Source organism: Enhydra lutris, unplaced genomic scaffold, assembly GCF_002288905.1.
Source record: "Enhydra lutris kenyoni isolate GAN:26980312 unplaced genomic scaffold, ASM228890v2 scaffoldscaffold94, whole genome shotgun sequence".
Taxonomy (NCBI): Eukaryota; Metazoa; Chordata; class Mammalia; order Carnivora; family Mustelidae; genus Enhydra; species Enhydra lutris.
Window position 1 is genome coordinate 1,823,208 of NW_019154178.1, and position 27,228 is coordinate 1,850,435.

Below are 27,228 nucleotides of genomic sequence, written 5' to 3' on the forward strand. Positions count from 1 at the left end.
CTAACCCAGCGGGCTAGACTGAGCTTGTTAACAAGACGTCCGCGGGATGCGTAGCGGCCAGAGCCCAGGGCTAGCCTTCCTTGCCGCTGTTTCACAGATGCCGCTCATTTCTGAGTTCCTGGGTCCGCAGCTACGCCCCTCCTCAGGGAGCTGATTTCATTCATTTATGACACAGTTTGAGCCTCTGGTTACATTCCTCATCCCATCCTGGGGTCCCCTGACCTCCTAGATGACATGTTTCTCCTTTGCATATCCTAGGGTCCTCTGCTGGAAGGTTCTATGGGTCTTGGTAAACACGCAGGCGGTGTCACGTATCCACCAGGACAGGACCGTGCACGATGGCTCCGCTGTGCTGGGAAAGCTCCCGCATTTCTTGACATGGTGTTTCCTTCTTGTCCTGCCTCAGAGCCCTCACTTTATTTTCTCCCTCCAGTCGTTTGGCAGGAACACACTGTGCTTCTGTCTGCTGAGCGAGAAAACATCCATCCCGGGGGTGCCTGGGGGCCCCAACCAGTGAAGCGTCTGCCTCCAGCTCTGGTCATGATCCCGGGGTCCTGGGATCAAGTCCTGCATCAGGCTCTCTGCTTAGCGGGAGGCCTGCTTCTTCCTCTCCTCTGCCCCTCCAACCCCACTTGTGGTCTCTACCTAATAATAAATAAAAAATCTTGTTGAGGGGCGCCTGGGTGGCTCAGTGGGTTAAAGCCTCTGCCTTCGGCTCAGGTCATGATCCCGGGGTCCTGGGATCGAGCCCCGCATCGGGCTCTCTGCTCAGCGGGGAGCCTGCTTCTCCCTCTCTCTCTGCCTGCCTCTCTGCCTACTTGTGATCTCTGTCTGTCAAATAAATAAAAATCTTAAAAAAAAATCTTGTTGAGGCACGGGAGGCGGCTGGTCTGCCCACCAGGCTCCCATGCGGCTGTGGACATGGCAGTGCTGGGCCCGGCCCCTCTCGGGCTCCTTGGCCCTCGTTCTCTCTCAGCTTTTGGCCTCTTTGCAGAACGCAAGTCTGTTTTAACTCACTGGGTTTCCTGAATCTGTGAATTGTGGTTTTCATCAGTTCTGTCACTGTGATGTGACCTAGATGTGCCGTGGAGCCCGAGCCCATCCTCGTGGCCTGGCCGTCTGCACCAGCGCCCGGCGCAGCCGCATGGCATCAGCTAGCGCGCCCGTCCACGGACGCCCTACTCGCGTGGCTTCCACGGCCCGCTCACCTCTCCACTTGGTCCTTCTGCCACCGGGACGCGTCTGGTTTGGTAGTTTCCAGACTCACCGGAACTTCCAGGTTGGGTCTTCTCTTGCGACACTAAGCAGCTGCTCTCATCTGTAAGTCCCGCCGACGGAGTCGCCGTGGGTCCGTCCGTTGTCCGTCGTTCCTGCTTGGCCTCACAGGCAGCGCCTTGTCCTCACTGGTGCGTCGTTCACTTTTACACGGTTGACAGTACCTTCTGGAGATTTCTGCTGCTTCTGCCACGCACCTGGGGACGCCGGCCTTCTGTTCCCCCGGCTCCCATCCTTCCAGGCTCTCAAAGCACAGCTCAGCCCTCCGCCGTGTTCCCCGTGGGCAGCAGCCGCAGGGTCCGTGGCACGGCTCCTGCAGGCCAGTGGCCTTCCCTCCCCGCGGTGGCCCCACTGGTTCTCGTTGGCCCTTGGATGTTCTTTCAGTTATTTTTTCACCCAGCTCTGAAAACTTGTAGTGGGGGCGCCTGGGTGGCTCCGTCGCTAAGCGTCTGCCTTCGGCTCAGGTCATGATCTTAGGGTCCTCGGATCAAGCCCCGCATCGGGCTCCCTGCCTAGCGGATATCCTGCTTCTCCCCCCTCTCCTCCCCCTGCTTGTGGTCTCTTGCTCTGTCAAATAAATTTAAAAATCTTTAAAAAAAAACAAACCAAAACCGTGTAGTTGAAGTGCTGGCGAGAGACGTCTAGCCCACGTTACCTGAAGCGGGGCCGCCCACTCACGGCTCCCTCGTGTCGCACTGTGGCCCAGTCCGTAACCTCGTGCATGGGACACCATCATCACTCGACTTTCCTCAGTTGGCATGAGCGGCAGGACAAGCTGGCCCCGCTTGGTCTCGGAGCTCAAGACCAGAAGCCCCTCAAGACCAAGAAGTCACTTGGAGAAGGGCTGGGCGGAGAGGCCCCCACTGTTTTGACCGTTGTCCCTGAGGTGAGGGGGCGCTAGTCTTGTCACCGCTGCGCTCCTCCCTCAGCCCGGAGGGGTTGGGGACCGGCTGTGCCCCCCCAGCCCTCCCAGCACCTTCAGCACCTCGGTGGACTGAACCCAAGGGCCACTCCTTCCAGGTCCGCCTGGTAAAACCCCTGGGACCAAGCTGCTTTCGGCGAGCCTCCTCGCCCCCAAAAAACGACTCCGAGAGACACGGTGACATCAAAGACCACGTCATTTATTTACAAAGGCCAGTGTGGACGTTGGGGAGGGAGGGCGAAGCCACACAGCCATCCTCTCTGGACTTCTTGGGACCCTTTCCCACCTGGAGGAGACCCTACTTCCGCGTGCTCAGCTGTGCATGAGCCTTCCCCGCGCTCCGAGAGCCACGTCCAATTCCAGATCAGAGGCATGACTGCCGCCCTGTCCCTTCCTTCCTCAAATAGAACTTTCTGGCCTGGAAGCAAACAGTGAAGACTCCAAAGGCCAAGGACGCGGGGGTGTGGGGGAGCCTCCTATACCAACCCCCTTCCGCGAGGGGGAGGGGCGGCCACACTACCCTCGGGGATGCAGCACCAGGGGCCCGAGGGGCCCAGCTCTCTGGACTGTTTGTGTTCCCGCCAGAGACTGGCCCTTTTGCCCACTTCTCTCTGGTGGGAGAGAGCGCGGAACCAAAAAAATACCCCCTGTGCAACTCACTTACACGCGCACACACACACCCACTGCCGGGACAGACCCCAACCCCTTCACGTTTTTCGAGGGGGCTCCAACCAGTGGTATGTGGGGACACTGGCGGGTCCTTGCCCCGGAGCCGGGAGGAGCCCCTTCCTCCAGCTCCAGCTCTGTTAGCATCTCGAGGCCTTCTCTGCCTGGCCTGAGCCCGCACTCTCCCACCTAAAGCAGCTGCAGGGCTTCTGTCCCCAAGTGTCAAGTCCAATTTCTGAGCCGTTGATTCGGTCGTTCCCCCCTTCCCTTCCTCCAGCAGATCTCCACAGGGCTGGACGGGCGCTCGTTAGCTCCTTGTACAGAGAGGGCGGTTGCCTCCCCCTTCAGGCAGGGAGGACAGGCTGCTTCCTCTCTTGGGACATCCCAACAAAGCCTGGATGAGGGGACCAGGACAGGGGGTGAGGACGCCAAGAGCCTGTGCACCTGCTCCTCCCTCCGAGCGTGTGACCCTGCCTCGGGTCAGGCTGCCGGTGAGAGGAGGGGGCGGAGGAAGGGGGAGTCCCCACGAGCATCCGTACAAGCCCTTATGGGCCACGAGGAAGACCCCATCCCTGCCCCACCCCCGGGGCATCTGCAGGCTGCATGAGGGGCCCTGCAGGGGGGCCAGGAGCGGGGACTGAGCCGTGACACTGTGAAAACAGCCCACGCAGCCCTACAGGACCCAGACAGAAGACTCCGTAGGAGATGTACAAGTGGAACCAGAATCGTCAGAGCTCCGGGGCCAGGCCCGCGGCCCTGAAGCCAACCTCCTTTCTGGAGAGGATGGGGAAAGATGGGGACGGCAGGCACAGAGAGCAGGGGCTGGCGCCCGGGAAGGGGAGAGGCGGGAGACGCAGGCGCGGTTAGGAGAGCTGCGAGCCCAGGAGTCTCTCAATGGCTGCGTTGACGTCCCCTCCCGTGGCAATGAGGGCCTGCAGGTTGGCCTCACGGTTGATGAAGCCCATGGAATTAAGCTGTTCGAGTTGCTGCTGGAACCGCACTTCTGGTGTCTGCACCTGGAGGGGACAGGTGAGGGACACACCTGTGAGGGACACACGGGACCCACACCCCGGGGCCAAGGGAGGGGGAGCAGGAAGTCATCTCGCATGTCCTCATGGTCAACCAGTGGGCAGGGAGGGGTGATCGGCCAATAGGGGCCAAGGAGCCCGCACCCCAGGCCACTAAACGACCGGGATAGAAGGTGGGGCGTGTCTCATGTCCAACTCATCCGCCCACGTTCCTGACCGCTTCCCCTCAGCGCTCGGGACACGTTCGCGGGGTTCTGGAAGCCATATGCTGCCAACCCCAGCCGCGTCCGCACGGAGCCAGGGAAGAGGCCGGAGAAGGGCCTGGGCGAGAAAGACCCCGTCGGGTTTCGCTCAGCCAATCGACAAATACACGCTTTTACAAAAGCGAAGGCTTTTCGTGTTGGACCCTCCTGTAAACATCTGGAAGTGCTTCCCTGCGGGACACGGAGGCGGGAGGAGCCTACATCTTCACCTGGGAGCCCACCGGCCTCTGACGGGACGGCGGCACCCCCGCAGGAAACGTGCGAGAACCTTCGGCGGTGTTCTGTGCCATCCCCCACCGCAGGCCGGGCCCCGGGGACTCTGGGCGCCAGCTTTCCGCGGGCTCCGCAGCACAGAGCCTCCTACGGAGCTGGGCTCGCTGAAGGTTCTGCTGAAAGGCTTTTCCCAGGGGAGGTACGGAGGCCAGAAAAAGAAGGGCCTCACCCGGGGTCAACCCGACTCCCCAGCCGATGTCCGGGCCTTGACTTGGCGCCCCAGGGCTCTAGCGACCTCGTCCCCCAGAAGCTTCCTCCCCTTCCTCGGCGCTGGAGGCGGCTGCAGTCCCTGAGAGCCCCCTGATGGCAGCACCAGCGCTGGGACACAGCGGCTGACGCTCCCACTCGGGAACCGGCATGCCTCGGTCAGAATCTCGGCTCTGTCACCGACTTACTGGCTGTGTGACTCTGAGCAAGCCACTTGGCCTCTCTGGGCCTCTGTTTCCCCTCTCATGGCTGGGAGAACACGGAGCAAACGCGCCCTCCCACAGAAGGTGCTCAGAACGGTGCGTGGCAGCCCGGAGGGACGGTGACTAGTCTCAGCCCCATGTCAGGGCAGTGGGAACTGAACACGGGGAAGGCAGCGACCCATCCGAGGCCAGCGGGTGGCCAGCTGGAGCCTGAGGCCGGGCCGGCTGACTGCACAGGCTCCGCTGTCTCCATCCCGCGGCCCCGCCCCCCAGTGCAGCCCTACTCCCCGTACCTGCGAGCCCCCTCCCCCAGCCAACAGCTGGACCATCTGTTGCACGAGATGCTGCTGAGCGCTGGGGGCCCCCGCTGGAGAAGATGTGGCAGGGGGCACGGGCGAAGAGGTGGGGGCCTCGGGGGCAGACCCGGTGTTGCTGCCTGCTGCGGGGGCTGGGGTCCGGGACATCCCAAAGGAGCCAAGGCTGCTGGCAGGAGAGACCAAGAGGTGGGAGGCAGCCTCTGAGACTGCGATGGGCGCATGAGGTCCAGAGGGAAGAGGGGCGGGAACAGGAGAGCAGACCATGGTGGCTGTGAGGCGCACCACAGGAGGGGGAAGGGAGGAGGAGCCCGAACCTTGCTGCCCCCCGGGGTACCCCCTCACCTGGGTACCAGCCCAGGGGCCTCGGTCTGCAAGGTCTGCAGGCCCTGCTGGATCTGCAGCAGGGCCTGCATGGCGCGGGGGTTGGTGAGGACAGACAGGGACTCCGGGTTCTGCATCTGGTGGGAAACAGGCACAGGAAGGCCATGGGAGGTGGCCTGATGGACGAGGAGGCCACCTGCGCCCCGAGGCCAGAGCTCTGCCCTGCCCTCCAAGCCGCAGCTCAGGGCCTTACTCACCTGCTGGAGGAAGACGGGGAGCTGCAGGCGGAGCTGCTCCTGGAGCTGGGGGTTCCCCGCAAAGAGCGGCACATTCACCATCATCTGCAGGGGTGAAGGCAGCAGGGGAGGCTGGGCTTGTCCGCCCCAAGAGTCCCCATAGCCCCGGTCTGAGGGAAGCGCGGGTCTCAGGGTACCCCGGAGGCATACTCCTGGGCGGCGAGCCCAGGTGCTCACCCCACGCTGGGCGCTGATGGCAGCGTCCGCAAGGTCACGGCGCTCACTGCGCCACGCCCGTTCTGGGCACTTCTAAGAACTCACGGAGCCTGCACAGCTCTGGGACGGAGGAGCCACTGCCGAGACCGCTGGCAAGCCAACAAACCGGGAGGTTCCGTGTGGGCCTGAGACCCACGCCCCGCGGCTGACTCGGGACCGAGCGGCCCAGCGCGAGCCACTGCCCCCGGCGCACCCCTCAGGGCAGCTGCATACCTGAGCAGCAAAGTCGGGGTTCTGGGCCAGCGTCTGCATCATGCCTCGCATGTAGGGAGCCGAGATCACATTCTGCATCAGCTGGGGGTTCTCAGAGATCTGCTGGAGAAGGGCCTGCATCTCTGGGCTGTTGAACACCCCTGGCACACAGAAGAAAAGGCAACAGGAGAAAAGGGGTCCAGATGGAAACCGGGTGCCGCCCTTCCATCTCCTTCCTTGTAATGCTGCCCGGTTACCTGGCTCAGAGGGCAACACGGGCCCCCAAGTACAGGGGCGCGGGTCCCTCTTCCCGGTTGGAAACTGGGTCTCTCTCATTCATGCCCCTCCGACTGCTCCTACCCCAGGCTTGATGTCAGGGTTGGAAAGGGTCTGACAGAGATCACCTAGACTCGCGGTTTGCAGGCTTGTCTTAGTGCCAGAAGCCTTTCCTCAATCCACATCTCATTCCAAAACCAAGTAGGCCAATGGTCTGCTCAGAGCCCGGCAGGATGGCTGGAGCCCCTCCCACTTGGTCCTTCCTTTTCCCGGGGTTGGCCCAGGCACCCCAGGACTGGAGTACAATTTTAAAGCAGTGGATCAGGATCAAATCCCTGATTTTACAAACAAGGGAAATGAAGCATACGGAGGCAAAGGGAGTTTCAGATCAAGGTACCTGCCCACCCCCAGCCTGGGGCACAGAGAAATCAGGGCATCTACCAAAGATACCCCTGGGCTCATACGTACAGTCATAGCCCAGATACATGGGGCATCCCCAATAGTTGTGCAGTGCGTAACCCCCGCTTCCATGCAGCTCTGCACATCCCTCTCCCCCAGCCTCACACCTGCCTGCCCCACATGTGCCCTGAGTCCTCCCCCGCAAGCTCCTCCCCAGTCCGACCCAGTGACGCTGGACAGCTCCATTAGGGGCTGCAAGAACTTCAGAGGTGAGCCATCACTCAGGCTGCTCCCAGGGACAGGAGACACAGCCCACACCACCCCACGTCCTCTGAGGCTGCAGAGCCCCCTCCGTGGCTTCAATACAGTCTCACCTGTCTTCATACTCTGGGGCAGTGTGAGCCCCATTCAGTCCTGGGGCACAGGGACCACCCTGATGACCCCACTAAACTCCTTCCCCCCTAGGACATACCTGACCCCAGGCTAGCCGCATTGATCCCAAAGGGGTTCGAGACTGTCGGGTGCACCTGGCTGGTTCCCGATCCTCCGTTGCCCTCCCCCCCGGACCCGGGGGCCTGGGAGGTGGGGGGCGAGGGGCTCCAGGGGTTAGGGAGGGGTTCTCGGTTCTCAGTCCGCAGAGGCTGGGAGGACGAGCTGTCGGAGTTCCCGGTCAGGGAAGAGAAGGGATTGTTGCCAAACTGGGAGAAGGGAAAGGTTTTGGGTTAAGGACTGAAACAAACCAGGGCTTAGGGCCAGGCCCCCTGCGTCCTCTCTCCTAACAGCCTCCCCTCCCTGGAAAAGGGACAGGGGCCTGAGACCCCCCAGGGCAGCTCACAATGGGCAGCTACCCCCTCATCCCGCAGCGTAGGAGCTGGCCAGTGCTGGCGACCCGGGTCACAACAGGTAACTAGAAACTTCCCGTCCCTCCCGGGGGCTCTAAACTTTTGGTTTCTAGTCTCCTCTGCGCCCCGTGGGACTCCACACGCACCCTTCCCATTGCAAAACAACATATCTGTCTTCCTTAGCTCTTACGGGGCAGAGACAGGCTCCTCTTTGCACCTTCCCCTGACGTAATTGTTGGCTTGACAGGAGCTGCCTCTAGCTCAGCCCAGATTGGCCTCCAGGTTTCCCCTTTTCCAGCCATCTTGCTCTAGCACCCACTCCCCAGAATCTGCCCCCCCTCCACCGGGGCCCCTAAATGGCTTTCCATCCCCCGAGGGCCACAAGCCCATCTCTGGCTGAGCATTCCCTCCCCCCGCTGCTTCCCACACCGCTTCCTCCTCCTAGGCCTGCTTCAGCTAAACAGGCCCTCTGCACCAGGCTCCCCGCTGTGTCACTGCCCCGGGGGTCTGCACCCCATCAGATGGTGTGCTGCCTAAGGCAGCCCTGGGAGTCCTTCCCTCCGGGTCCACTGCACCTGGGAAAGAGCCCTGTGCGGGGGTATCCGCACCCTATGCTCCTGCTCAGGCTCCCTCTCCGGAGGGCCTGGGTGGGTTGCACCTAAGCAGGAGGCACTGAACCCGCCGTGGGACTTCCTGCTTATTCAAAGTGGGTTACGGGGAGCTCTGGAGCAGAGCTCGCCAGGACCCCAGCCCTGAGCCACGCCTCCTTGGTCTGAGCAGATGCCTGCTGACAACGGGCCCAGGCCCACGCATGACCCCGCGGCTCTGTGCCTGCTTCTGCCGTCCTGTCCTGGTGCCCCACACCCACCATGGCTGGGTTCTGGTACGCTCTGGGGACCAAACCCCTTTCCAACCTCCAGCAGTAACAGCGCCATTTATGGAGCACCTACTCTGCGCCTGGCACATTTATTCTAATGTTTACAGCAGCCCTCCGATACACCAGCTCTCAAAGTGTGGTCCTGGGGCCCGTCCACGGCTTTGTATAGCTCTGGGGGGTTGTTTGCTTTTCTTCCCTTTTGTTGTCTTTCTGACTGCACAGTGGCCTTTTCCAGAGGCTCCGTGACATGGGACATTGCAAGAGCCCGAATTCCGAAGCCCGGCTGGGAGTCCAGCCGGCTGGCGGTAAAGCCAGCCCTTAAGGACGTCGGCAAACGTTAAAGCAAGGCCACGCTCCGCTCACGTGCTGTTTAGGAAAACGAAGTCATTTTTTTAGAAGATTATGCCGTTTATGTTAACGTGTAGCACATTTCCTCTTATTTTAAAACCAATTACTACACCTTCCTTGCGTTTCCCAGCTGTAATTCAGATGCGGTGAAGAGGGACAGCTCCAACCCACAGAAATAGAAGCTTTTTGGGTCCCCAGGTTCCTAAGCGTCTAAGGTGGTCCGAGGCCCCAAGGAGCAAGAACCTCTGCTCTACTGCACCGCCTCCATTCTGCAGACGTGGAAGCTAAGTCCCAGGAAGGAAGGACCCGCCCACACCACTAGGAACCGGCGCGAGTGCCAAAGCCCAGTTTGCGGACGCCAGCTCTCCACTCTTCCCGGGGCTCCCGCGGCCTGGCGTGTGTGGGAGCGAGCCAGAGTGCCTGCCAGGAGCCTTTCTCAGCTACGGGGTTTTTTTTAACCATGTGCACGCATTACTTTTACGAACATTTTTAATTAACTACTTACATGTAATTTCAAATAAATAAGTTCCTTTTTTTCTTTATATAACTTTTTATTAAAATAAATTCTTTAAGGGATGCCTGGGTAGCTCAGTCGGTAAAGCACCTGCCTTCAGCCCAGGTCAGAATCCCAAGGTCCTGGGATTGAGTCCCACATCAGGCTCCCTGCTCAGTGGGGAGTCTGCTTCCCCCTCTGACCCTCCTCCCTCTCGTGTTCTCTCTCTCAAGTAAATAAGAAAAATCTTAAGAAGAAATTTGTTTAGGGGCACCTGGATGGCTCAGTGGGTTAAAGCCTCTGCCTTCGGCTCAGGTCATGATTTCAGGGTTCTGGGATCGAGCCCCACATCAAGCTCTCTGCTCAGTGGGGAGCCTGCTTCTCCCTCTCTCTCTGCCTGCTTCTCTGCCTGCTTGTGAGCTGTCAAATAAGTAAATAAAATCTTTTAAAAAGAAAAAAGCTTATTCTTAAAAAAAAAAAAAAAGAAGAAAAAGAAATTTGTTTAAAAGACTCCTAATTGATCCCTATTGCACTTTCTAAATTTCAAAGAGCAATGCCAAGAATAACCAAGAAGACGTTGGAGAATAAGGCTGGGGTTTACTCTACGGGGGAACCCAGACTTAGTGAAGACAACGCGGTATTGCTATAGGGACAGACTGACCAGCGGAGCCCTGGACAGTCAGCAAGACACACACTGATCTGTGGAGATGTGCTGCAGGCTGGAGGCGTCGTGGGCAAGGAAATCTGTTGGGTTACCATGAACCACAAGGAGCCGGGGATTTTCTCTTCCCCCAGGAGAAGGTCACGTGGGACCCCACCCTCCCACCTGGGCACAGGTTTGGGCAGAGGGTGGGCGGCATTCAGTGTGTGAAACTCCATCAAGACACACATTACAACAGGGGTACCTTTCCGAAGCCGTATTACTCTCCAGAAAGATATTTTTTAAACGTTTTTGAAAAAGCAAGTTAAAAATGAAAGGAACAGCAGGATGCCACTTCTGTGAGGTTTAAAGACATGCAGATCAGTGCTGTGGGCTCTTCGAGGCTACAAACACAGGCCATGAAAGAAGGAAAATGATAAACAGCCCAACTTCCCGGAGCCAGTTCGCTCTAGAGACGGAAAAGGGTAAAATGGGGCAGGGGTACCAGGAGGCTGCGATTCTATCTGGAACGTCTTATTTGCAAATCCTAAACACGTCCAGGAAACTAAAAAATACTAACATCAGGTGCCTTTGGGGTGGACAAGAGGTGGCCGGGACATGGAAATAGAAGGACCCCTTTGGTTTACCTTGTGTAACTTCGGAACGTGGAAGTGTATAAATGTATAACATATTTAGCATAAATTAAACTTAAAAAAAGAGCCAAAGCTCTTATGAAGCTACACGTGTTAGCACGTTAGGGCAGCAGGGACACAAAAGAACGCTGTGTTTTTCCTATACTGTTTCTGCACTTGGAATAATTCTTTTTTTTTTTTTTTTAAAGATTTTATTTATTTATTTGACAGACAGAGATCACAAGTAGGCAGAGAGGCAGGCAGAGAGAGAGAGAGGAGGAAGCAGGCTCCCCGCTAAGCAGAGAGCCCAATGCGGGGCTCGATCAGAGGACCCTGGGATCATGACCTGAGCCGAAGGCAGAGGCTTAACCCACTGAGCCACCCAGGTGCCCCTGCACTTGGAATAATTCTTAAGGCACTTTCGAAAGCGCATCTTCCCAAGCTTGATCCCAGAGACTGAACCAATAAAGAGCTCAAAGAAGGGGACAGGAAGCTCCTTACTGATAAGCCCCGGGGGTGACGCCGACACAGGTGATCTGTGGGCCACACAGGAGACACACTGTGCTGGGCTCAGCAATCCCACCCCAGCTCTACCTCACGACCTCTGAGCCCCTAGTGCACGAGACAGTCAGATCCCTTGGACACCCTGCCTGCCCAGCATCCCCAGGGAATTCCACTACCGGCCGCCCCACTGCCTCGGCCCCTCACCAGGCTGGACCGTCCCTGCCTATGCTGCAGAAGTGCTTCAAGCCCAGGCCCACTCTCGGAGGGCTGGAGCAGAAAAGAGGAGCAGACATCACCCCAGGCTTGCCTGGGTCGGGGGAGGGACTCCTGAGCCCCAGCAGCCCGCCCCCAGCCCGGCCCCCGGCCCCACCTGTTCCCGGGCAGCACTGAACATCGGCTCTTGGATGTCTGTGTACATGCGGCGGAGGGCGTTATACCCCCCGGGGATGCTCTCCAGGTTGCTCAGGGCCCGGTCCTGGTTCCGCATCATTTCCTGCATCATGGCTGGGTTCCGAGCAAGCTCCATGGTCTGGTGGGGAAGGGAGAGACAGGAAGAATCCTAGCACCAGGGACGTACCAAGCTTGGACGAGGGTGGGCCCTGGAAGGGGGGGGTGGGTCCTGCATCAGACGGGCAAACTGAGTAAGAAAGGACATGAGAAGGAGGAAGAGGCAGCAGAGGAAATCAACAGCTACTGAGCACCTACTGCATACAGACACCAGGCACAGCCACGTAGTCGACCGAAGTCGTGGCATCCCCACAACACTCGTCCCAAGGAGACATTCCTGTCCCTATTCTGCAGATGAGGAAACCGGCTGAGACTCACTGGAGACACGGAGCCAGGGAGTGGCAGAACCAGGTTTCTGGGCCAGGAAGGTCTGTCTGCCCGAGACCGACTGTGGTTCCTGCCGATGACCACGAGTCGGGGAGGGAAGGCATTCAAGCCAGGACAGTGCTCCCCACGCCCTCTCACACCGGCCTGGGGTTTCTGGCTGGCCAGACCACACGAAACCCGAGGATGGGGGCTTTCTCTCGGGAGCCAGCAAGGCTCAGTGTCAGTTCAGGGCCGCCCGTGTGGGTGTCGGCCAGGAGACAAGAAGTCCGTGACGCAGGTAGCCACTCGCTGTGCCTTATCCCCACGGACTGGGGACGCCTTCCTGTCCTTACTCCCCAGCCCGCTCCGCACCTGCCTCTCTGTGACACCTTTATGTCCATGCTGGGACCCTGACTCCTGGTCCTGTGACTCCCGCCCTCGCTCAGTGTTTCCCCGGGGACTTCCGCGCACCAGGCACTGCTCTAGACAGTGAAGAAAACACCTTCAAATCCTCGCTCTGAGGGAACTTCTCTCCAGGGAACCCAGCCCCGGTGCCCACAGCCCTGCAGCCAGCATCTGTCCGTGTCCCTCGCTGAGCTGGGCAGTGAGCCGCAGCTCCCAAGGCCAACGCGACACGGCGTCTGCGGGGTCTCTGGCTGCCACCAGCCCTGCCCAGCCCCGGGGCTCCACGAGCGCCCTCCTGCCCCCGCACCTGCTGTCCCTCAGCCCTGGGCACGCTCCTCTTTCTCCTCCTCTGGGTGTCAGCTCTGGGGACACCTTCTCCAGAGGCCTCCCCTGAGCCCCAGGGCAGGGTTGGGAGCCCTGTCCGGGCTCCTGGGAGCTCCTGCGGGTGCCTCTGCGATGGCACCCACCGCTCGGCATGATAACCACAAGCCCGCTTGGCCCACTCACCTCGGAGACCGGATGTTCCCGGAAAGCGAGGCCTCCGCTGCGGGGTCCACAACACAGGTGCAGGGGGCGGTGCATGTGCACACGAGACCAGGCGGGACGAGGCGGCCCTACCCCCGCCGTGCCTCCCACGTACCTGCCTCATGAGCTCGGGGTTGTTGAGCATGTGGCTGATCTCGGGGTTCCGCTCCATGAGCTGCTGCATCTGCGGGTTCGCCATGATCATGTGGCGCATGAGGTCGGGGTTGGACATCATGTCCTGGACCAGCGGGTTCTCCATGATCTGCGACAGCATCTCGGGGTTGGACATCAGCTGCCTCTGCATCTGCTGCTGCAGCTCCATAAAGTTGGCAGAGCCCAGGCCCAGGCTGCCCAGGCCCAGGATGCCCCCGAAGCCAGCTGCAGGGAGGGGCGGGGTCACCAGCGGCCGAGAGACCCCGCCCCCACCAGGCGGCAGCCAGGGCGGCCACATGCTCAGGGCTCCGGGACCAGCTGCTCCTCCGCTTGTCGCCTCTCCCCTTGTCCGTCCTTCCATCCTCCCCACCCCTGCACCCCCACCCTGCTCCACTGCCCTCCTAGACGGAGACCTCAGACCTCGCTGGTGGCACAGGCTGAGCATTGGGCACAGCGCAGAGAGGGGGTGCCCTGCAGGGGGCCTGCCGAATGAACAACAAACTTCCCCCAACCAGCTGCTGCTGGACCCCCTTGTCCCCCACCCCCGCTCCGATAGCCTCACCCTCCGTGCTCCACACCCCTAGCTGCATTGCCCTCCCTCTTAACGCTCATCCATGCTCCCCTCCTCCAGGAGGCCCCGGGAGGCCAGTTTCTGCCCCAGCTCCACCCAAGTCCCAGTGTCTGGAACCCCAGGCCCAGGGGTCCCTCGCCCCACCAGCCCGGGAGCAGGGACCACACTCCTGCCTCCTCCTGGCTCTCCCTGACTCCCCAGCCCTGGACAGGATAGAGCACTCCTCCCTGAGGGCTTACAGAGTATGGACGCAGCAGCACTGGGGGGTCCCTCCCCAGCCCCCGGGGAGGGCCCCCCCCCACTGCTCCTCCGGCTGCCGCTGCCGGCGTCTGAAGCTGCACTGCCAGAGGTGGACGGCTGGGCGGGGGTGGCGGGCGAGGCAGGCGTGGTGGACGGTGCCGAGGCAGGGTCCGGAGTGGAGGGGGAGGACACAGCGCCCGCAGCTGGGTCTTGAGCCCTGAGGACAAAGTCCTAGCTGAGGTGAACCGGCAAGGGGAGACAGAGTTCCTTTCGGTGCACCTCCTGCCCTAACCTTAGCGGCCTCGGGAACCACAGGTGGTGCTGGGGGCGGGGACGGGGGGTGGGGGGGATCAGGAGGGAGGAACTGGTACCACCTATCTATCTGCCTTGGGGCGTTGCGGAGAGGGAGGTGAGCTTCCTTTCCCCTGCAGGGGAGACCCCAGGGCTGCCTGGCAAGCCCTCTGGGAGCCGCCTTCCTGGGCATCCGCATGGCCCTCCGGGTTCAGGGAGCCACAGGTGAGAGTGAGGCCTGGATGGGGAAGCCCAGTCCGCAGCGGGATCTGCTCCTCTCGGGGACTTACTTCTTCCTTATTTAATTTATTTATTCATTTATTTGAGAGAGAGAGAGAAGGAGCAGGGGGAGAGGCCGAAGGAGAAGCAGGCTCCCCGCCAAGCAGGCAGCCCGATTTGGGACTGATCCCAGGACCCTGGGTCACGACCAGAGCAGAAGGCAGACACTTCACTGACCGCCCCGCGGGCGCCCTGGACTTACTTCTGCGGGGTCTTGATGACCAGGTGGACAGTGAGCCCGTCCTTGATGCCGTGCTGGCTCAGGGTGTCCCCATCCTTGAGGATCTTGCCTGCGAAGATCAGGACCAGCTGATCCTGCTGAGCCTTAAACCTCCTGGAGATCTCCTCTTTGAACTGTGGTCAAGAGGCAGAGGTCACGGCTCAGCCCCCCTGGGTTCCACCCACAGGGACCCTGCCTCTGATCTGGGGAGTCCCCTCCGCAGTCAAGGCCCCATCCACCCAGCGGCCACGAGCAGCTCCCTTGTTAACCTAAGAGACAACCAGGCACAGGTTCCTGTCTCAGCTTAACCCCAGGGTCGTGCGCCCTAGAAGGCCCAGCCAGTTCCCTCTGCCTCCCTCCTCCGCCCCTTCCCCCAGCCCCTGGGGACCATGGCGCTGTGCGCGGGTCTCTCTGTCCCAACTCCTTCGGCAGGCTTGGACCCAGGCCTGCCTCCCTTCAGCCCTCGGTTCTAGACTCCGGGTTCTCCTGCCGTCCAGCCTTCCTGCACCCATCACCGCACTCAGACCCCGGTGATCTCACAGCAGCGAGTCTCTGTCCCGTGAGACAGATAAGAAGTTCCACGTCCACTTTCAGGATGAGGAAACTGGGGATCAGCACAGTTAGGTAACTTGCCCTGGGCGGCCTGGAACTCGGGCGCTGACACCAAAGCCCTGGCTCTTGACCCAACACAGGGCTCTGAGCTAAGCTGATTCGCAACGGAGCTCTGCGGCAGGCGGGCACTGGCATTCTACGGCAGGGGAGGGGGCAGTGATGGCCCCGGAGACTGGCTTGGGAGGGTCGGACTGCCGGGATCTATCAGCTCCCCCCTAGAAACAACCAAACCAGCCTAAACGGGACCCTCTCCGTCCAGAGTGCACTTGCTCCGCGAGGCGGCTGCCAGCTCCCCCCCCTCCAACCGGACGGCCTACCTCACGCCCCGCTTGTGAGAAATCCTGGAGCAGCCACGGGGCGGGGGGCGGCGGACACGGGCCGTGTCCCCTCACTCACTCAACCAACGCGCTTTCACTGAGCACCTACTGCACACCGCAAGCCCCGGAGGGGCCGAGGGCCCGCTGGAACCCCCTCAGCGTGAGGCGGTGGGACGGACGAGCACCGAGGGAAGCGCTCCCCCAGCGCCCGCGCCCTGGCAGCCGGGGCCGCCCCCCGTCCGCTCCCCCGGCGCAGCGCCGAGCCCGAGGCCGGCCGGCCGCGGCCTCCCGACCCCCCGACCGGTCCTCGGGGCGCACGCTGCCCTCAGCCCGCGCGTCCTTGCCCTCCGCGGTGCGAGGCGCCCCCTCCCCGCTCTCCGCCACGCCCCCAGCCCAGGCCACAAGGCGAGACCCGGCCTGGCGTCCGCCGCGCGCGCCTCGTTCCTCCAGCTCCCGCGCGGGACGCCCGCAGCCGCGATCCTGCCCCGCCGCCCCTCCGAGAGCCCGCGGGGCCCCCGCCCTCCCCGCCAGCCGCCTCGGAGCCGCCGCTCTCCCCGCAGACCCCTCCGCCGCCGCCCTCGCCGCGCGCACTACCTCCTTGACGGAGGCTCGATCGCAGATCACAATTTCCTCCTTGTCCTTGGGGGTCTTGACGGTGACCCGAATGGGGGGCCTGGCCTCGGCCCCGCTCGGCTCCGCCATGCCGCCGCCGCCGCCACCCGGCCGCCCGCCAGCCCGTCCCGGCTCCTCCTCCTCCTCCTCCTCCTCCTCCTCCCCGCCCCGCAGCCCGGCCGGCTCGGCTCCGGCCTCCGCCCCTCCGGCCTCCGCCCTCCGGCCTCCGCCCTCCCCTGCCCTGCCCTCCCCTCCCCACGGCCGCGCAGCCCTCCGGACCCGCCGCGCCCACAGCGCCCCGGGCGGCCTGGTGGGGGCACTGCAGCCGGGGCGGGGCGGGCCTCGCGGGCGGGGCGGGGCGGGGCGGGGCAGGGCGCGGCGGGGCGGGCTCCCCGAGACAGCCAGCCGCCGGCCGGACCCGCAGCCTCCGCGGCAACTGCCGCTCCGGGACAAAGCGCCATGTCCCTGTCGCCGCCGCGCCGCCCCGGGCCTCTCCCGACCCGAAGGCTGGGCTGGCCCGCGTCTGGACGTCATCCCAGGTCTCACCTCTAGGACCGACCACGTCCCCGGAGGCCGTGGCCCGCACGAGTCTACTAAGCGCGGTTCCCGGGGCCTTTTGGAGCCTCGGCCCGTCTCACGGGGTCGTGCGTGACGTAGGGAACCGCTCGGGAAAGTAACCGGACGTGTGCCTGACAAAGACTGGGGTTGCTTTTTCGGTTTTTGGTCGTGGACTGTCAAGCGGGCATGCTGACGCTTCTCTCCCCGGGGGGCGGGGACGGGACTGGGCTGTTCAACGACCTTCCGGTCCTGTCACCGTCCTTTCGCTCCCGCTCTTTTCCCCCCAACAACCGCGTGGTCCCCGGGGAAAGGCGAACTACAGTTCCCAGGGTGCGCCGCGAGGCCCCACGGAACTACAACTCCCGGCGCCCCCCGCGGCGGGGCGGCGTTGCGTCGCCTCCCCGGAGTCGGGCCGGGACCTCCGGGTCGCGCGGCGTTCCGGAGCGGCCGGGAGTTCGGGGAGGTGCCCGCGGAGGCCCGCGGGAGGCAGCGCGGGGCCTGGCGCGGAGGCCCGGGCCTGGGAGCCGCAGGCATGCTGCGTCCCAAGGCTCTGACCCAGGTGCTAAGCCAGGCCAACACCGGCGGTGTCCAGAGCACGCTGTGAGTGCGGCCGGAGGGCGCGGAGGGGAGCTGGGGACGGGGCTCGGGGAGGGCCGGGGGCAGAGCGGCCGCGGCCCGCGGGGAGCACCGCGCTCTGCCCGGACCCTGCTTTCTGGACGCGCCCCGGCGGGAGGTGGGGCGAGAGCGCAGGCGTTGTTCTCGCCGCCCGAGCGCGTCCCTGTCGCTTACCGCCGCCCGCCAGGTTGCTGAATAACGAGGGATCCCTGCTGGCCTACTCCGGCTACGGGGACACGGACGCCCGGGTCACCGCGGCCATCGCCAGCAACATCTGGGCCGCCTACGACCGCAACGGGAACCAAGCGTTTAATGAAGACAATCTCAAATTCATCCTCATGGACTGCATGGTATGGAGAAGGGAGCCACTCCCTCTGTCCCCCGAGGGGATCCCCGTGGGGCGACCTCGCTCCCAGCCTGGATGGTTGGAGGGGCAGGGACAGGATCTCCGAGGGTTACTAAGAGCTGGTCTGCTGCAGCTCTGTGGTAGGCAGGACCCCAGGCAGCGTGCGGTGGTGAGCAGGGAGCTGGGGCCCCAGTGTCTGCCTGGGCCTCTGGTCTCTGCTGGCCGCTGGTCAGTCCCGGAGCCCTGCGTGCGTCTGGGAAACTCTCTGAACTTCCTTACCGCGCCTCTAACGCGGCAGTAATACCCCCAACAGGAGCTCGTGCACACGAGCTTGTGAAGATCATGTGAAAGGATATAAACTGGGCAGTGTCGTTACCCCAGAGCCACAGGCTCACGGAAGCACAGCAGAGTCTCCAGACCCTAGGCCCGTTCCTGCAGTTTACAGAAGAAGGAGCTGCAGTCCAGAAAGGGGAAGTAGCCATTAGACTGTGAATTTCCCGGGAACTGTCTCATGCACCTTCGTTTGTTCAGCTAACAGATGTTGAGGTCCCTGTGGTATTCGCGAGCACTAGGGAAAGAGGAGCAAACAGAACCAAAACTGTGGTCCTGACGTCTCACGGCAGCTCAGGGTTTTATGTGTATTATAAAATATGTATGTGAGTCGGAACACTAGGATGTAAGATATCGAAAATGCTACGCGAAACGGAAGTGAGGAGGGCACGTATTCAAGACAATCTCACTGAAAAGATATTTCATTAAAGATCCAAAGGAAGTTGGCCAGCCGTACGGTCCTTTAGGGGAAGAACAGTTCTGACAGAACAGCAGATGCAAAGGCCCTGAGGTGCACTAATGTCTGGTCGAGGATCAACAAGGTTGATGTAGCTCAAGCGGCCTGAGAATGGGGGAGGTGAGTAGGAGGGAGGCCAGAGAGGCAGGGAGTGCTGCCTCTGGGCCCCAAGGCACAGCAGATGCCCAGTGGAAGTGTGCTGAACCAAATTGAAAAGGCCCAGAGTGAACTCTTCCCAAAGGATTTCCACTGTCCTGGGGCTCCCTGCCTCGTCCTCACCCCATGTCCAACCAAGGATGCCATTTCCGTTCTGCTGACGACTCCTGCGTGCTGCCTAACCTCGAATTGGTGCTGTAGGGCCGTAGCTTTCCAACGTCCTGTCTGAGCCCCAGCCGTAAGAAGTACCTGTGAAATCAGAGCCCACACCCCCCCAAATAAGACAAACATGCAGTGTGCTCCGTTACTCTTTTCCATGCCGACCCACCTCCTTAACTGATCGAACCCTAGAGTCAGACGTGCAATTCGAAAGTCTTTACCTTAGGAAAAGAGAACTCTACGTTGGGTTTGCTTGCATGTTCCTCTCGGGGCTTTGGGAGAGACCCGTGATAATGACATCACCCGTCTGGACAGCCCAGGCCAGTTTCAAAACTCCGTCCTGTGTACTAGCACCCTCACCAGCTGGGAGGACACTGGAGTCATGGGAAGAGAAACCAAGTTTCTGCGAGGTCGAGGTTCCTAGGGGAGGTCAGTTAGCAGGGGCTGTGCTGATCCTGGAGTCTGAGCTCAGGACCCCACTTCCAGAGCTGCGGCCAGAGCCCCTCGTCTGAAGCCCTTGCCATGCCCAGGGCATGGAAGGAAGATGATAGGCTCTGAAGAGGGGCCCTTGGGCAAAAGCGAGGGCTAAGGGTGCCAAGCGGAACCTCACATCCCTCCATGTCACCCCCACCAGGAGGGCCGTGTCGCCATCACCCGGGTGGCCAACCTTCTGCTGTGTATGTATGCCAAGGAGACAGTGGGCTTCGGAATGCTCAAGGCCAAGGTGTGTATATGCCCGTCCCTCTGGGCCTGTGGGCCCAGCCTTTGTGCTCTTCACGGCCCACTCCCACCCCACCACCTTCCTGGAGTCCGCTGTGGGCCAGCTCCCAGGAGCGGGGCGGGGAGGGGTGCTCAGCAGCGGGAGTCCCTCCAGCAGCGGACCCCGGGCCGGCCTGACTTCTCCTCCCTTCTTGCAGGCCCAGGCCTTGGTGCGGTACCTGGAGGAACCCCTAACTCAAGTGGCCGCCTCCTAGTGAGCCTCGGCTGAAGCTGGGCTCGGAAAAGAGCAATGACCGTGTGGAGGGGCAGGGCCCACTAGGAACCCTTTCTGGGTGGTCGGGGGAGAGCGAGACTTTGCTTTTTCCAAGAATAAACTTGAACTCCTACCTTGCGTGCTGACTGCTTTCTTGACCCTGGGGAGCCCAGGGAGGTGGGATGGAGCGAGCATTGCTCCGGAGAACCTGCCTTGCACTTGTCCTCTGACAGCGGGGCACTGTGACTGGCTCAGCCCTGCGCTCTGAGCTTCTGGAAGTTCGGCTCCCTGATGGGCATACCTTTGGGAGTGGTCTCGGAGGAGCAGCGGGCTGCTGGGGGGCTGGTGGTGGTTGTGTTGGACGGCAAGAGTATGGGGCCCTGTAAGGCCAGCATTGTTCAGTCCCATGTTGGGGGGGGTGGCTTTTCTGCTCTTGGGGTTGGAAGAGTGTGCACTAGCCGCCTACCAGGGCCCCCCGCTCACACAGACCCTCCAGATCTTGAAGCCCTTTGCAGGCAGGTTGGACCGCAGGTCCTGGGGAGGGAGTCCGAGGCCTCTCAGGGGCCTTCCGTCTCCAGATCCCGCCCTGCGCTCAGCCTCCTCAGCTCGCCTATCTTGTTTCTGCTGCAGGTCTCCCCCTAGCTTGGGTCCTTATAGCGGGTCTGGACAGGGTGCTACCAGCCCCTAGCCGGGCGCCGTTGGAAGGGACCATCCCAGGGGGAAGGTAGGTTGCGAGTCTCAGCCCCACCCTGGGTGAGGAACGTGGCCCATCCCAGGCCCTGGGCTGTCAGGAGGGGCAGAAGTTGCCGTGTCCACAGTGCTGCTCCCAGAGTTCTGAACTGCGGCAGGGTGGATGGCACCCGTCAGCCCCAGCCCCTCACCCCAACAGCCCTTCCCTTGGTGCCCCCAATCACCCCCCAACCAGAGGCGCTGAAGGAAAAGCAGGAGAAGCAGGCTTCTGCCTGAGAGGCCCTTTCTCACTCACTGGTAGCTGCCCAGGTTGGTCCCCGGCCCCAGGAGCCCTAGCACCACGTACTCAGCCCTCAGCTGCTCTCTGAAGGTCCTGTGCCTGTCTCAGCTCCCCCCAGCTCTGTGTCCCCAGCCCCTGGCCCGCCCACTCGCTCGGGCGGGGCGTAGAGAGCAGACACTGAGCCTGCCTAACCTGTCTGACGTCCTCCTCTCTCCGCCCACCTGGGCCGCAGGTCTGGCACCGGCTCTTCCTGTTCTCAGCTTCCTCCTCCCCCTGTCTTCCTTGCAGCACCCCCACCTGCCGGAGCTGAGCCTCCCAGGCCCTCCCCAGCCCCGAGCAGGCCCGCAAGCCCTCTGCCTGCGGAAGTTTCTTCACCCCCCATGAGTGGAGCTGCGGATCCGGGTCTCCGGAGAACCGAGGGTGGAGGGCATTGAGCCGACACGTAGACCTGTCACCTCTGCCCCTGAAGCCACTCGTCCCCTCCATGCAGAGCCAGGATGGGGAACAGAGCTGAGGAAGATTATAACTTTGTCTTCAAGGGTGAGTTGGGGTCCGTAGGGAGCGAGATCTCAGAGCCAGAGCACGTCTCCTGTCTTTTTACCTGTTCCTAGGACCCTCCCGGGCCGTCCTTCCTTCAGAGAGGAGAGCAAGCTGCAGGGAGTCGGGGAGGGTCTGGTTACTGGGACAGAAGTTCTGGAACTGCCGGGGTGCCCTGCTCCTGAAGGGAATGATGTTGGCCACTGCCCTGGTGGGGCCGGGTTAGGTCCCTCTGTTTGGTTGGCGAAGGAAGCCCGAGCCCCTAGGAGCCGTCAAGCGTGGTAGCACAAGAGATGGTCAGACTTCCGAGGGAACTTCCCTCCGGAGAAGAGAGGGAATAACCTGGAGGGGAAGGAAGTCCTGTTTCCGGGTGGACATATGGGCAAGAAGAGAAAGGAGAGCTTTGTCCACTTCGGGGTGAAGGCAGGGAAGATGTGGTAGGTTGAGAGCAGGGTCTGACAGAGCCCGGAAGACTCTGAGGGCTGCGGCCTTGTCTGCTGTCCCTTGGCAGCCCCTTTGGGCCCAAATGCCAGGCATAGGGTCCACTTTGCTGATCCTGGAGGCACACAGGTATCTTTCCTGCTCCTTGACCTTCGCCCCTGCGCAGGACCCCTCAGACCCCAGCCCCCGGCACCCCCACCTCCCTGTCTCCTTCAGGGCGGGGTGGACCATAGAGGCAGCCACCCCACCCCACTGCCTCTCCCAGCCTACGCCCCACCCTCCTGGAAGCTGGGACTCAGGCCACTCCGGTTGGGGTAGCTGTACTCCGGGCCCCTGTTCCAGGAAGGGGAGGCCAGGCGGCGGCTGCCAGTCTGCTGCCCTTCCCCGAGCCCTTCTCTGTGCCAGCCTGGGGTTTGGGAGCCTCCACGACATCCCTAAAACACATCTCTGCTTTTGCAAGCACGGCAGCCAGGGGCCAGACTGAGTCTTCAGATCTCTGCTCCGTCCCTGACTAGCTCGTGCAGGTGGGGGTCTCCGGAAGCAGACACTGAGAAGTCGGGGTACAGGGTGTCGCGGAGGGGGCTGGCGGCTGGGGGCTTGGCCTTCCTCGGAGGCAGACTGGGGCAGCACAGCTCTGTGTTTGCGAGGCTGGCCGTGCTGTCTGGTGCCAGCCCCTCTCCCTCTGGTGCCAGCTTTTCCGCATCTGTGAAAGGGGGTGATCATGATCGCGGTACTGGGGTCATGGCGCCATGCTGGGGACTAGAGGAATCAGTAGTGTCAGGCTTGCAGGACTGTGCCGGCACATAGTAGGCCCTCAGCCGCTGCCACCACCTGGTGTCTCCGATCTGGATGAGGATGAGGGAGGGGGTAGCTGAAACGGTCACAAAGTCGACCCTCAAACCCGAGCGTGTGGGGCTCTAAAGCCCTTGCCCGGAGCACCTTCTGGGCATGAGGGCAGCACGAGGAGCCCGCCCACTGGCAGGGGTGAGCCTGGTGAGCCGGGAGGAGGGTCCCAGCCGGGGGACGGGGGCATGGGGGATCAGGAACACACACACCCCCACCCCCACCCCCACAGTGCTCCCATCCCTCCTCCCGCCCTGCACACCTTCCAGGGGACTTTTTAGATTTTGTAACAAGGAGACCGAGACCTAGAAGAGCTGAGCCACTTGTTCGAGGTCTCTAACGAGTGAGAGGCCAAGTGGGGACCAGTGCCCAGAAAATGTGGCTCCCCGGGCACCAGCCTGGGGGTCCTCCTGTAATCCTGGGGGTCCTCCCAGAATCCCGGGTGTTTGCTCGGGGTGACGCAATTTGTGGGCTGTCCTTGTATCGGCCCCGCACCCCCCAGCAAGCCCCCAGCTCTGCCCCGCGGGTCAAGCTGGGCCCTGGAGGTCGCACGTCAGTCCGGAGGCTCTTCACAGCCCCCGGCAAATCCTGGCCCCTGGAAACACGACGGTGAAAGCGCGGCCGGCCGGCCCCCAACCATCAGCCTGAGCAGTATCTCACTTCTCACAACAATCTAGAAAAGAGATAGTATTTTTATTCCCATGTTTCCTGTGAAAACACATGTCAGGGTAGGCCAGCCCCGTGTTCTTAACTTTGTCCCTCCTTGGGGACAGCTGGATTCTAACTTCTTGTTTTCTTGTTGTTGTTGTTTTTTAAGTTTTATTTGTTTATTTGACAGAGAGAGACAGCGAGAGAGGGAACACAAGCAGGGGGAGTGGCAGAGGGAGAAGCAGGCTTCCCACTGAGCAGGGAGCCCGATGTGGGGCTCGATCCCAGGGCCCTGGGATCATGACCTGAACCGAAGGCAGAGGCTTAACAGACTGGGCCCCTCAGGCGCCCCTCGGATCCTAACTTCTTACCCCCCGAACTTTCCTCCCTCCCCAGATGTGTCGGTGCCGAATGTTCTTCTCCCTGCATTCGTGTTCACATGGCAGCTCCCTCATGCATGCGCGCACATGTGCGCACACACACGTGCACCCGCACACGCACGCACACCTGCACGCCGAGCCTCCCCGTCCTTGCGGCTCATACGCAGGCAGGCACAAAGCCGTCGCACTGCCTAGTCCAGAGACGGGAGCCCTCCCAGACCTACGCCCTGGCCGCATCCACACGCCCTGCCAACCTCATAGCCCTGAGCACCGACACCCAGGAACAGCCGGCGGCCGGCGCCCCTCCGCGGAAGTGCAGGCCGACCAGACCAAGAGCCCTGCCAGGCCTGCAGCCCCCACTCTCGGCCCCTCACCCGGGAGTCTGGAACCCTCCGCCAGGAGGCTGGGCTCCTCCCTCAGTTTCCTGGGCTCCTCCCTCAGTTTCCTGGGCTCGGCCCCGGCTCCCGATGCACGGTGGCCCCCAGCTCAGCCCTGTCTCTCCCTGGCTGACAGTGGTGCTGATCGGCGAGTCGGGCGTGGGGAAGACCAACCTGCTGTCCCGGTTCACACGGAACGAGTTCAGCCAGGACAGCCGCACCACCATCGGGGTCGAGTTCTCCACCCGCACGGTCATGCTGGGTACGGCCGCCATCAAGGCGCAGATCTGGGACACGGCTGGCCTGGAGCGGTACCGAGCCATCACCTCCGCGTGAGCCCCTGGGGCTGGGGGGCGCTGGGGAAGTCCGGGAGTGCCTCTGGAGGACAGGCCGTGGGGCCCTGCGCTCCGTGACCCTACCCCCCTCCCGTGAGCCCAGGTGCGGGTACAGTGGTACCGACTGCCCTAGCCTCTGCTGCGTGCCGGGAGGGGGGTACCAGGCACTCTCCGTCGGGCATGTGGTGTAGTCCTCCAAGCTCCGGAGGACTAAGATGCTGTAATTAATCTCTGCTTAATACAAGAACCCCAAGCTCAAGCAGGGGTGTCAGAGGCACCGGGATGGGGGAGGCTGTGGGATGGATGGAGAAGCGGGCTCACGTCTGCTTCACACTTGGCCATTTCTCGACACACCGGAAGGGCGGACCCCCCCTTCCCCTTGCAGGAGGAACGTGAGGAACGTGCCACTGAAGGTGGGATCCGGGAGGCCGACTTGATCCCGGCCCAGGCGCTCGTGGGTGGACAGCGAGGGCTAACATCGGAACAAAAGACCCAAGGAAATTGTGGCTAGAAAGGCAGGATGGAGGCGGTGGTTTCAGAGAAGGAGGGGCCGCTTTGGAGTCCCCCCTGCCCCACCATACCAGCAACCCAGAAGGGCTCAGTGTCAGGCCCAGAGCCTGGAGACGTGGGTCCCCTGACCTCAGCTTTCATACTTCTCCATCTTCAGTACTCACCTCTGATCTTGCCTCTGCCCCTCTCTCGACGCCCCCAGGTACTATCGTGGCGCGGCGGGGGCCCTGCTGGTATTTGACGTCACTAAGCACCAGACCTACGCTGCGGCGGAGCGCTGGCTGAAGGAGCTCTACGATCACGCCGAGGCCACGATCGCGGTCATGCTCGTGGGCAACAAGAGTGACCTCCAGCAGGCCCGGGAGGTGCCAACAGAAGAGGCCCGAATGTTTGCTGGTGAGAGCCCGCCACCACCAGCCTGGCCCCTCCAGCTCCCACCTCCCCAGCCCCTGCTCTGGGGCCCCAGCCTGGCTTTCCTCCACGGAGCCCCCACGTGCGTCACTTCTTCCTCGCAGTCTCCCAGCCCTTCCTCTCAGTCACCCTGTGTCCCTTATGGTGTCCCACCACTTGCCCCAGGATTGTCTTTATGGGCAATTATTTGTCATTGACTTCACTTTATGTTATTTTTTTTTAAAGATTTTATTTATTTATTTACTTGACAGAGAGAGATCACAAGCAGGGGGAGAGGCAGGCAGAGAGAGAGGAGGAAGCAGGCTCCCCGCGGAGCAGAGAGCCCGACGCGGGGCTCGATCCCAGGACCCTGAGACCATGACCTGAGCCGAAGGCAGCGGCTTAACCCACTGAGCCACCCAGGCGCCCCTGTCATTGACTTTAAAGTGGGCCACTCCACGAGACCCCGGGGTGTGGGAAGTGCGCTCCCCATGACCTTCTCCATTCATGATCTCCCCGGGAGGCCTCTGGGGTCAGAGGCGAGAAGCAGACGGTCAAGGGTACAGGCTTGATGTCCCGCGCCCTCGCCTGGCCGGGCCTTTGTTTAGCTCTCTGTGCCGCTGGCCTTCACCTTCCTCTTGCACGAAACCGGGATCCTATTCAAATCTCCCTGGCAGGTGGTTTCAACCGTGGAATGAGCCGCACATGCCAAGGGGTCAGCACCTTGCAAATGTACCCAGTAAACACAGGGTCAATGTTGTTATTACTGTGTTGCCTTTCCTGCCAGAAAACAATGGGCTGCTCTTCCTGGAGACCTCAGCCCTGGATTCCACCAATGTCGAGTTGGCCTTCCAGACGGTCCTCAAAGGTTAGAGCCCTGCCTCCACTTGGTGGCCCCATTCCGGTCCTGAGGCTTCCGTGGGCAGTGGTTGGAGTGTAGCCCGCCAGCCCTGGCCTACCCCAATGATCCCTCCGCCCCTCCGTGGGTCCCCAGCCTCCTCAGAGCCTCCCCAGCGCCCACCCCACCCCACCCCCAAGCCTGAGGTTTGGGGAGGGAACCAGAAGGCCACATTTCCCACAGAGCTAAGCATTAGCCCTTCTCCACCCAAGTCAGTAGAAGGGACGCAGGTGCCCAAACTCCACTTCCTTCCAGCAAAGCCTCCTTGAAGTGTGGTCACACCCTGTGCTCCGTGAGCCTGCGCCGTGTGTGTAGGGGGAGTGCGGGCTCTCGGTCTTCTGACCCCATCACTGCCCTCCGCACCCCATCAGAGATCTTCACCAAAGTGTCCAAGCAGAGGCAAAGCAGCAGCCGGACCAACGCCATCACTCTAGGCGGTGCCCAGGCTGGGCAAGAGCCGGGCCCAGGTGAGAAGAGGGCCTGTTGCATCAGCCTCTGACCCCGGCCTGCCCCTGCCCGGCCCCCGCTGGCTTTTTGGTGCCCCGCTCCCACCCCGGGTCCAGGATCTCTCCCTGCCCTGTGGTTCCAGATGTCAGAGTGGCCCCACGGAGCTCCACGAGCTTCCCACCCCCCCCACCCCCGTATCTCTATTACCTGTCCCTCCCCAAATCTGCCCCGCCACCACCACACAGATCAAGTCTTCAAATAAAGCTGTGTTTTGTACCAACATCTGGCCAGCCTGCTGCCTCCCATCCCTGCCTCCCCTTCACCTCTGGCCCCTCTGAGCTCCTGTTCCCCTCCCCCACCCCCCAGCCTCCCCACCACACCCACTGCCCCCCAGGGCCAACTGCCTCTGGAGTCCTGTGGTCTGGGGACAGTCCCAAGGGGGAGGGAGGTGCCCACCCTTCCCTCTGCCAACCCCCAGGGCAGGTGGGGGAGGGGGGGCATCATGGCCAAGAAGGGGTATCTGGAAGGAGAGACAAAGGAAATCACCGTCAGGCACCATCTGGTGCCCAGGGCCCTGGTGCCAAGAACTGAGGTCACTCCAATGCCAGGGGTGAGGGGAGGAGGCAGGGG

General features: G+C 62.0%; 3 protein-coding genes across 7 annotated transcripts; 2 read left to right on the forward strand and 1 right to left on the reverse strand.

The window, feature by feature from the left end:
• Positions 1-2,375: 2,375 nt before the first annotated feature.
• LOC111138849 (ubiquilin 4) lies at positions 2,376-16,337 on the reverse strand. Of its 3 annotated transcripts, XM_022490759.1 has the most exons (12): positions 16,211-16,318; positions 14,670-14,821; positions 13,960-14,114; positions 13,599-13,601; positions 13,049-13,311; positions 11,561-11,719; positions 7,327-7,552; positions 6,201-6,340; positions 5,733-5,816; positions 5,497-5,612; positions 5,131-5,317; positions 2,376-3,879 (listed from the first exon to the last, which is right to left on the reverse strand). In XM_022490759.1, exons 1-12 carry the CDS (start codon positions 16,316-16,318, stop codon positions 3,727-3,729), a joined length of 1,746 nt encoding a protein of 581 aa, XP_022346467.1. In that variant the 3' UTR covers positions 2,376-3,726. The 3 variants fall into 3 exon arrangements, with proteins under 3 accessions (XP_022346467.1, XP_022346466.1, XP_022346465.1); XM_022490758.1 differs by lacking the exon at positions 13,599-13,601 and having other exon boundaries at positions 13,897-14,114; positions 16,211-16,337; XM_022490757.1 differs by lacking the exon at positions 13,599-13,601 and having other exon boundaries at positions 5,131-5,320; positions 13,897-14,114; positions 16,211-16,337.
• Positions 16,338-16,961: 624 nt separating this feature from the next.
• LOC111138850 (late endosomal/lysosomal adaptor, MAPK and MTOR activator 2) lies at positions 16,962-19,960 on the forward strand. 2 transcript variants are annotated; one of them, XM_022490760.1, is made up of 4 exons: positions 16,962-17,386; positions 17,589-17,751; positions 19,484-19,573; positions 19,767-19,960. In XM_022490760.1, exons 1-4 carry the CDS (start codon positions 17,319-17,321, stop codon positions 19,821-19,823), a joined length of 378 nt encoding a protein of 125 aa, XP_022346468.1. In that variant the 5' UTR covers positions 16,962-17,318; the 3' UTR covers positions 19,824-19,960. The 2 variants fall into 2 exon arrangements, with proteins under 2 accessions (XP_022346468.1, XP_022346469.1); XM_022490761.1 differs by lacking the exon at positions 19,484-19,573.
• Positions 19,961-21,253: 1,293 nt separating this feature from the next.
• On the forward strand, positions 21,254-26,872 carry LOC111138958 (RAB25, member RAS oncogene family). 2 transcript variants are annotated; one of them, XM_022490993.1, is made up of 5 exons: positions 21,254-21,332; positions 24,155-24,350; positions 25,066-25,259; positions 26,041-26,121; positions 26,523-26,872. In XM_022490993.1, the coding sequence occupies exons 1-5, from the start codon at positions 21,290-21,292 to the stop codon at positions 26,648-26,650; spliced, it is 642 nt and encodes a 213-aa protein (XP_022346701.1). In that variant the 5' UTR covers positions 21,254-21,289; the 3' UTR covers positions 26,651-26,872. The 2 variants fall into 2 exon arrangements, with proteins under 2 accessions (XP_022346701.1, XP_022346702.1); XM_022490994.1 differs by lacking the exon at positions 21,254-21,332 and having other exon boundaries at positions 23,860-24,350.
• The last annotated feature ends 356 nt before the right edge of the window (positions 26,873-27,228 follow it).

Excerpts from the sequence above, each read along its gene's own strand:
- LOC111138849 (XM_022490757.1), bottom strand. The coding sequence starts at position 16,318 with ATGGCGGAGCCGAGCGGGGCCGAGGCCAGGCCCCCCATTCGGGTCACC. Across the intron at positions 13,312-13,896 it reads TGCTGCTGCGTCCATACTCT|CTGGCTTCGGGGGCATCCTG; the intron begins GTAAGCCCTCAG and ends CCCTCCCTGCAG. Across the intron at positions 6,341-7,326 it reads TGCGGCTAGCCTGGGGTCAG|GGGTGTTCAACAGCCCAGAG; the intron begins GTATGTCCTAGG and ends TCTGTGTGCCAG.
- LOC111138850 (XM_022490760.1), top strand. The coding sequence starts at position 17,319 with ATGCTGCGTCCCAAGGCTCTGACCCAGGTGCTAAGCCAGGCCAACACC. Across the intron at positions 17,387-17,588 it reads GGCGGTGTCCAGAGCACGCT|GTTGCTGAATAACGAGGGAT; the intron begins GTGAGTGCGGCC and ends GCCGCCCGCCAG. Across the intron at positions 17,752-19,483 it reads TCATCCTCATGGACTGCATG|GAGGGCCGTGTCGCCATCAC; the intron begins GTATGGAGAAGG and ends CACCCCCACCAG.
- LOC111138958 (XM_022490994.1), top strand. The coding sequence starts at position 24,109 with ATGCACGGTGGCCCCCAGCTCAGCCCTGTCTCTCCCTGGCTGACAGTG. Across the intron at positions 25,260-26,040 it reads AGAGGCCCGAATGTTTGCTG|AAAACAATGGGCTGCTCTTC; the intron begins GTGAGAGCCCGC and ends CTTTCCTGCCAG. Across the intron at positions 26,122-26,522 it reads CTTCCAGACGGTCCTCAAAG|AGATCTTCACCAAAGTGTCC; the intron begins GTTAGAGCCCTG and ends GCACCCCATCAG.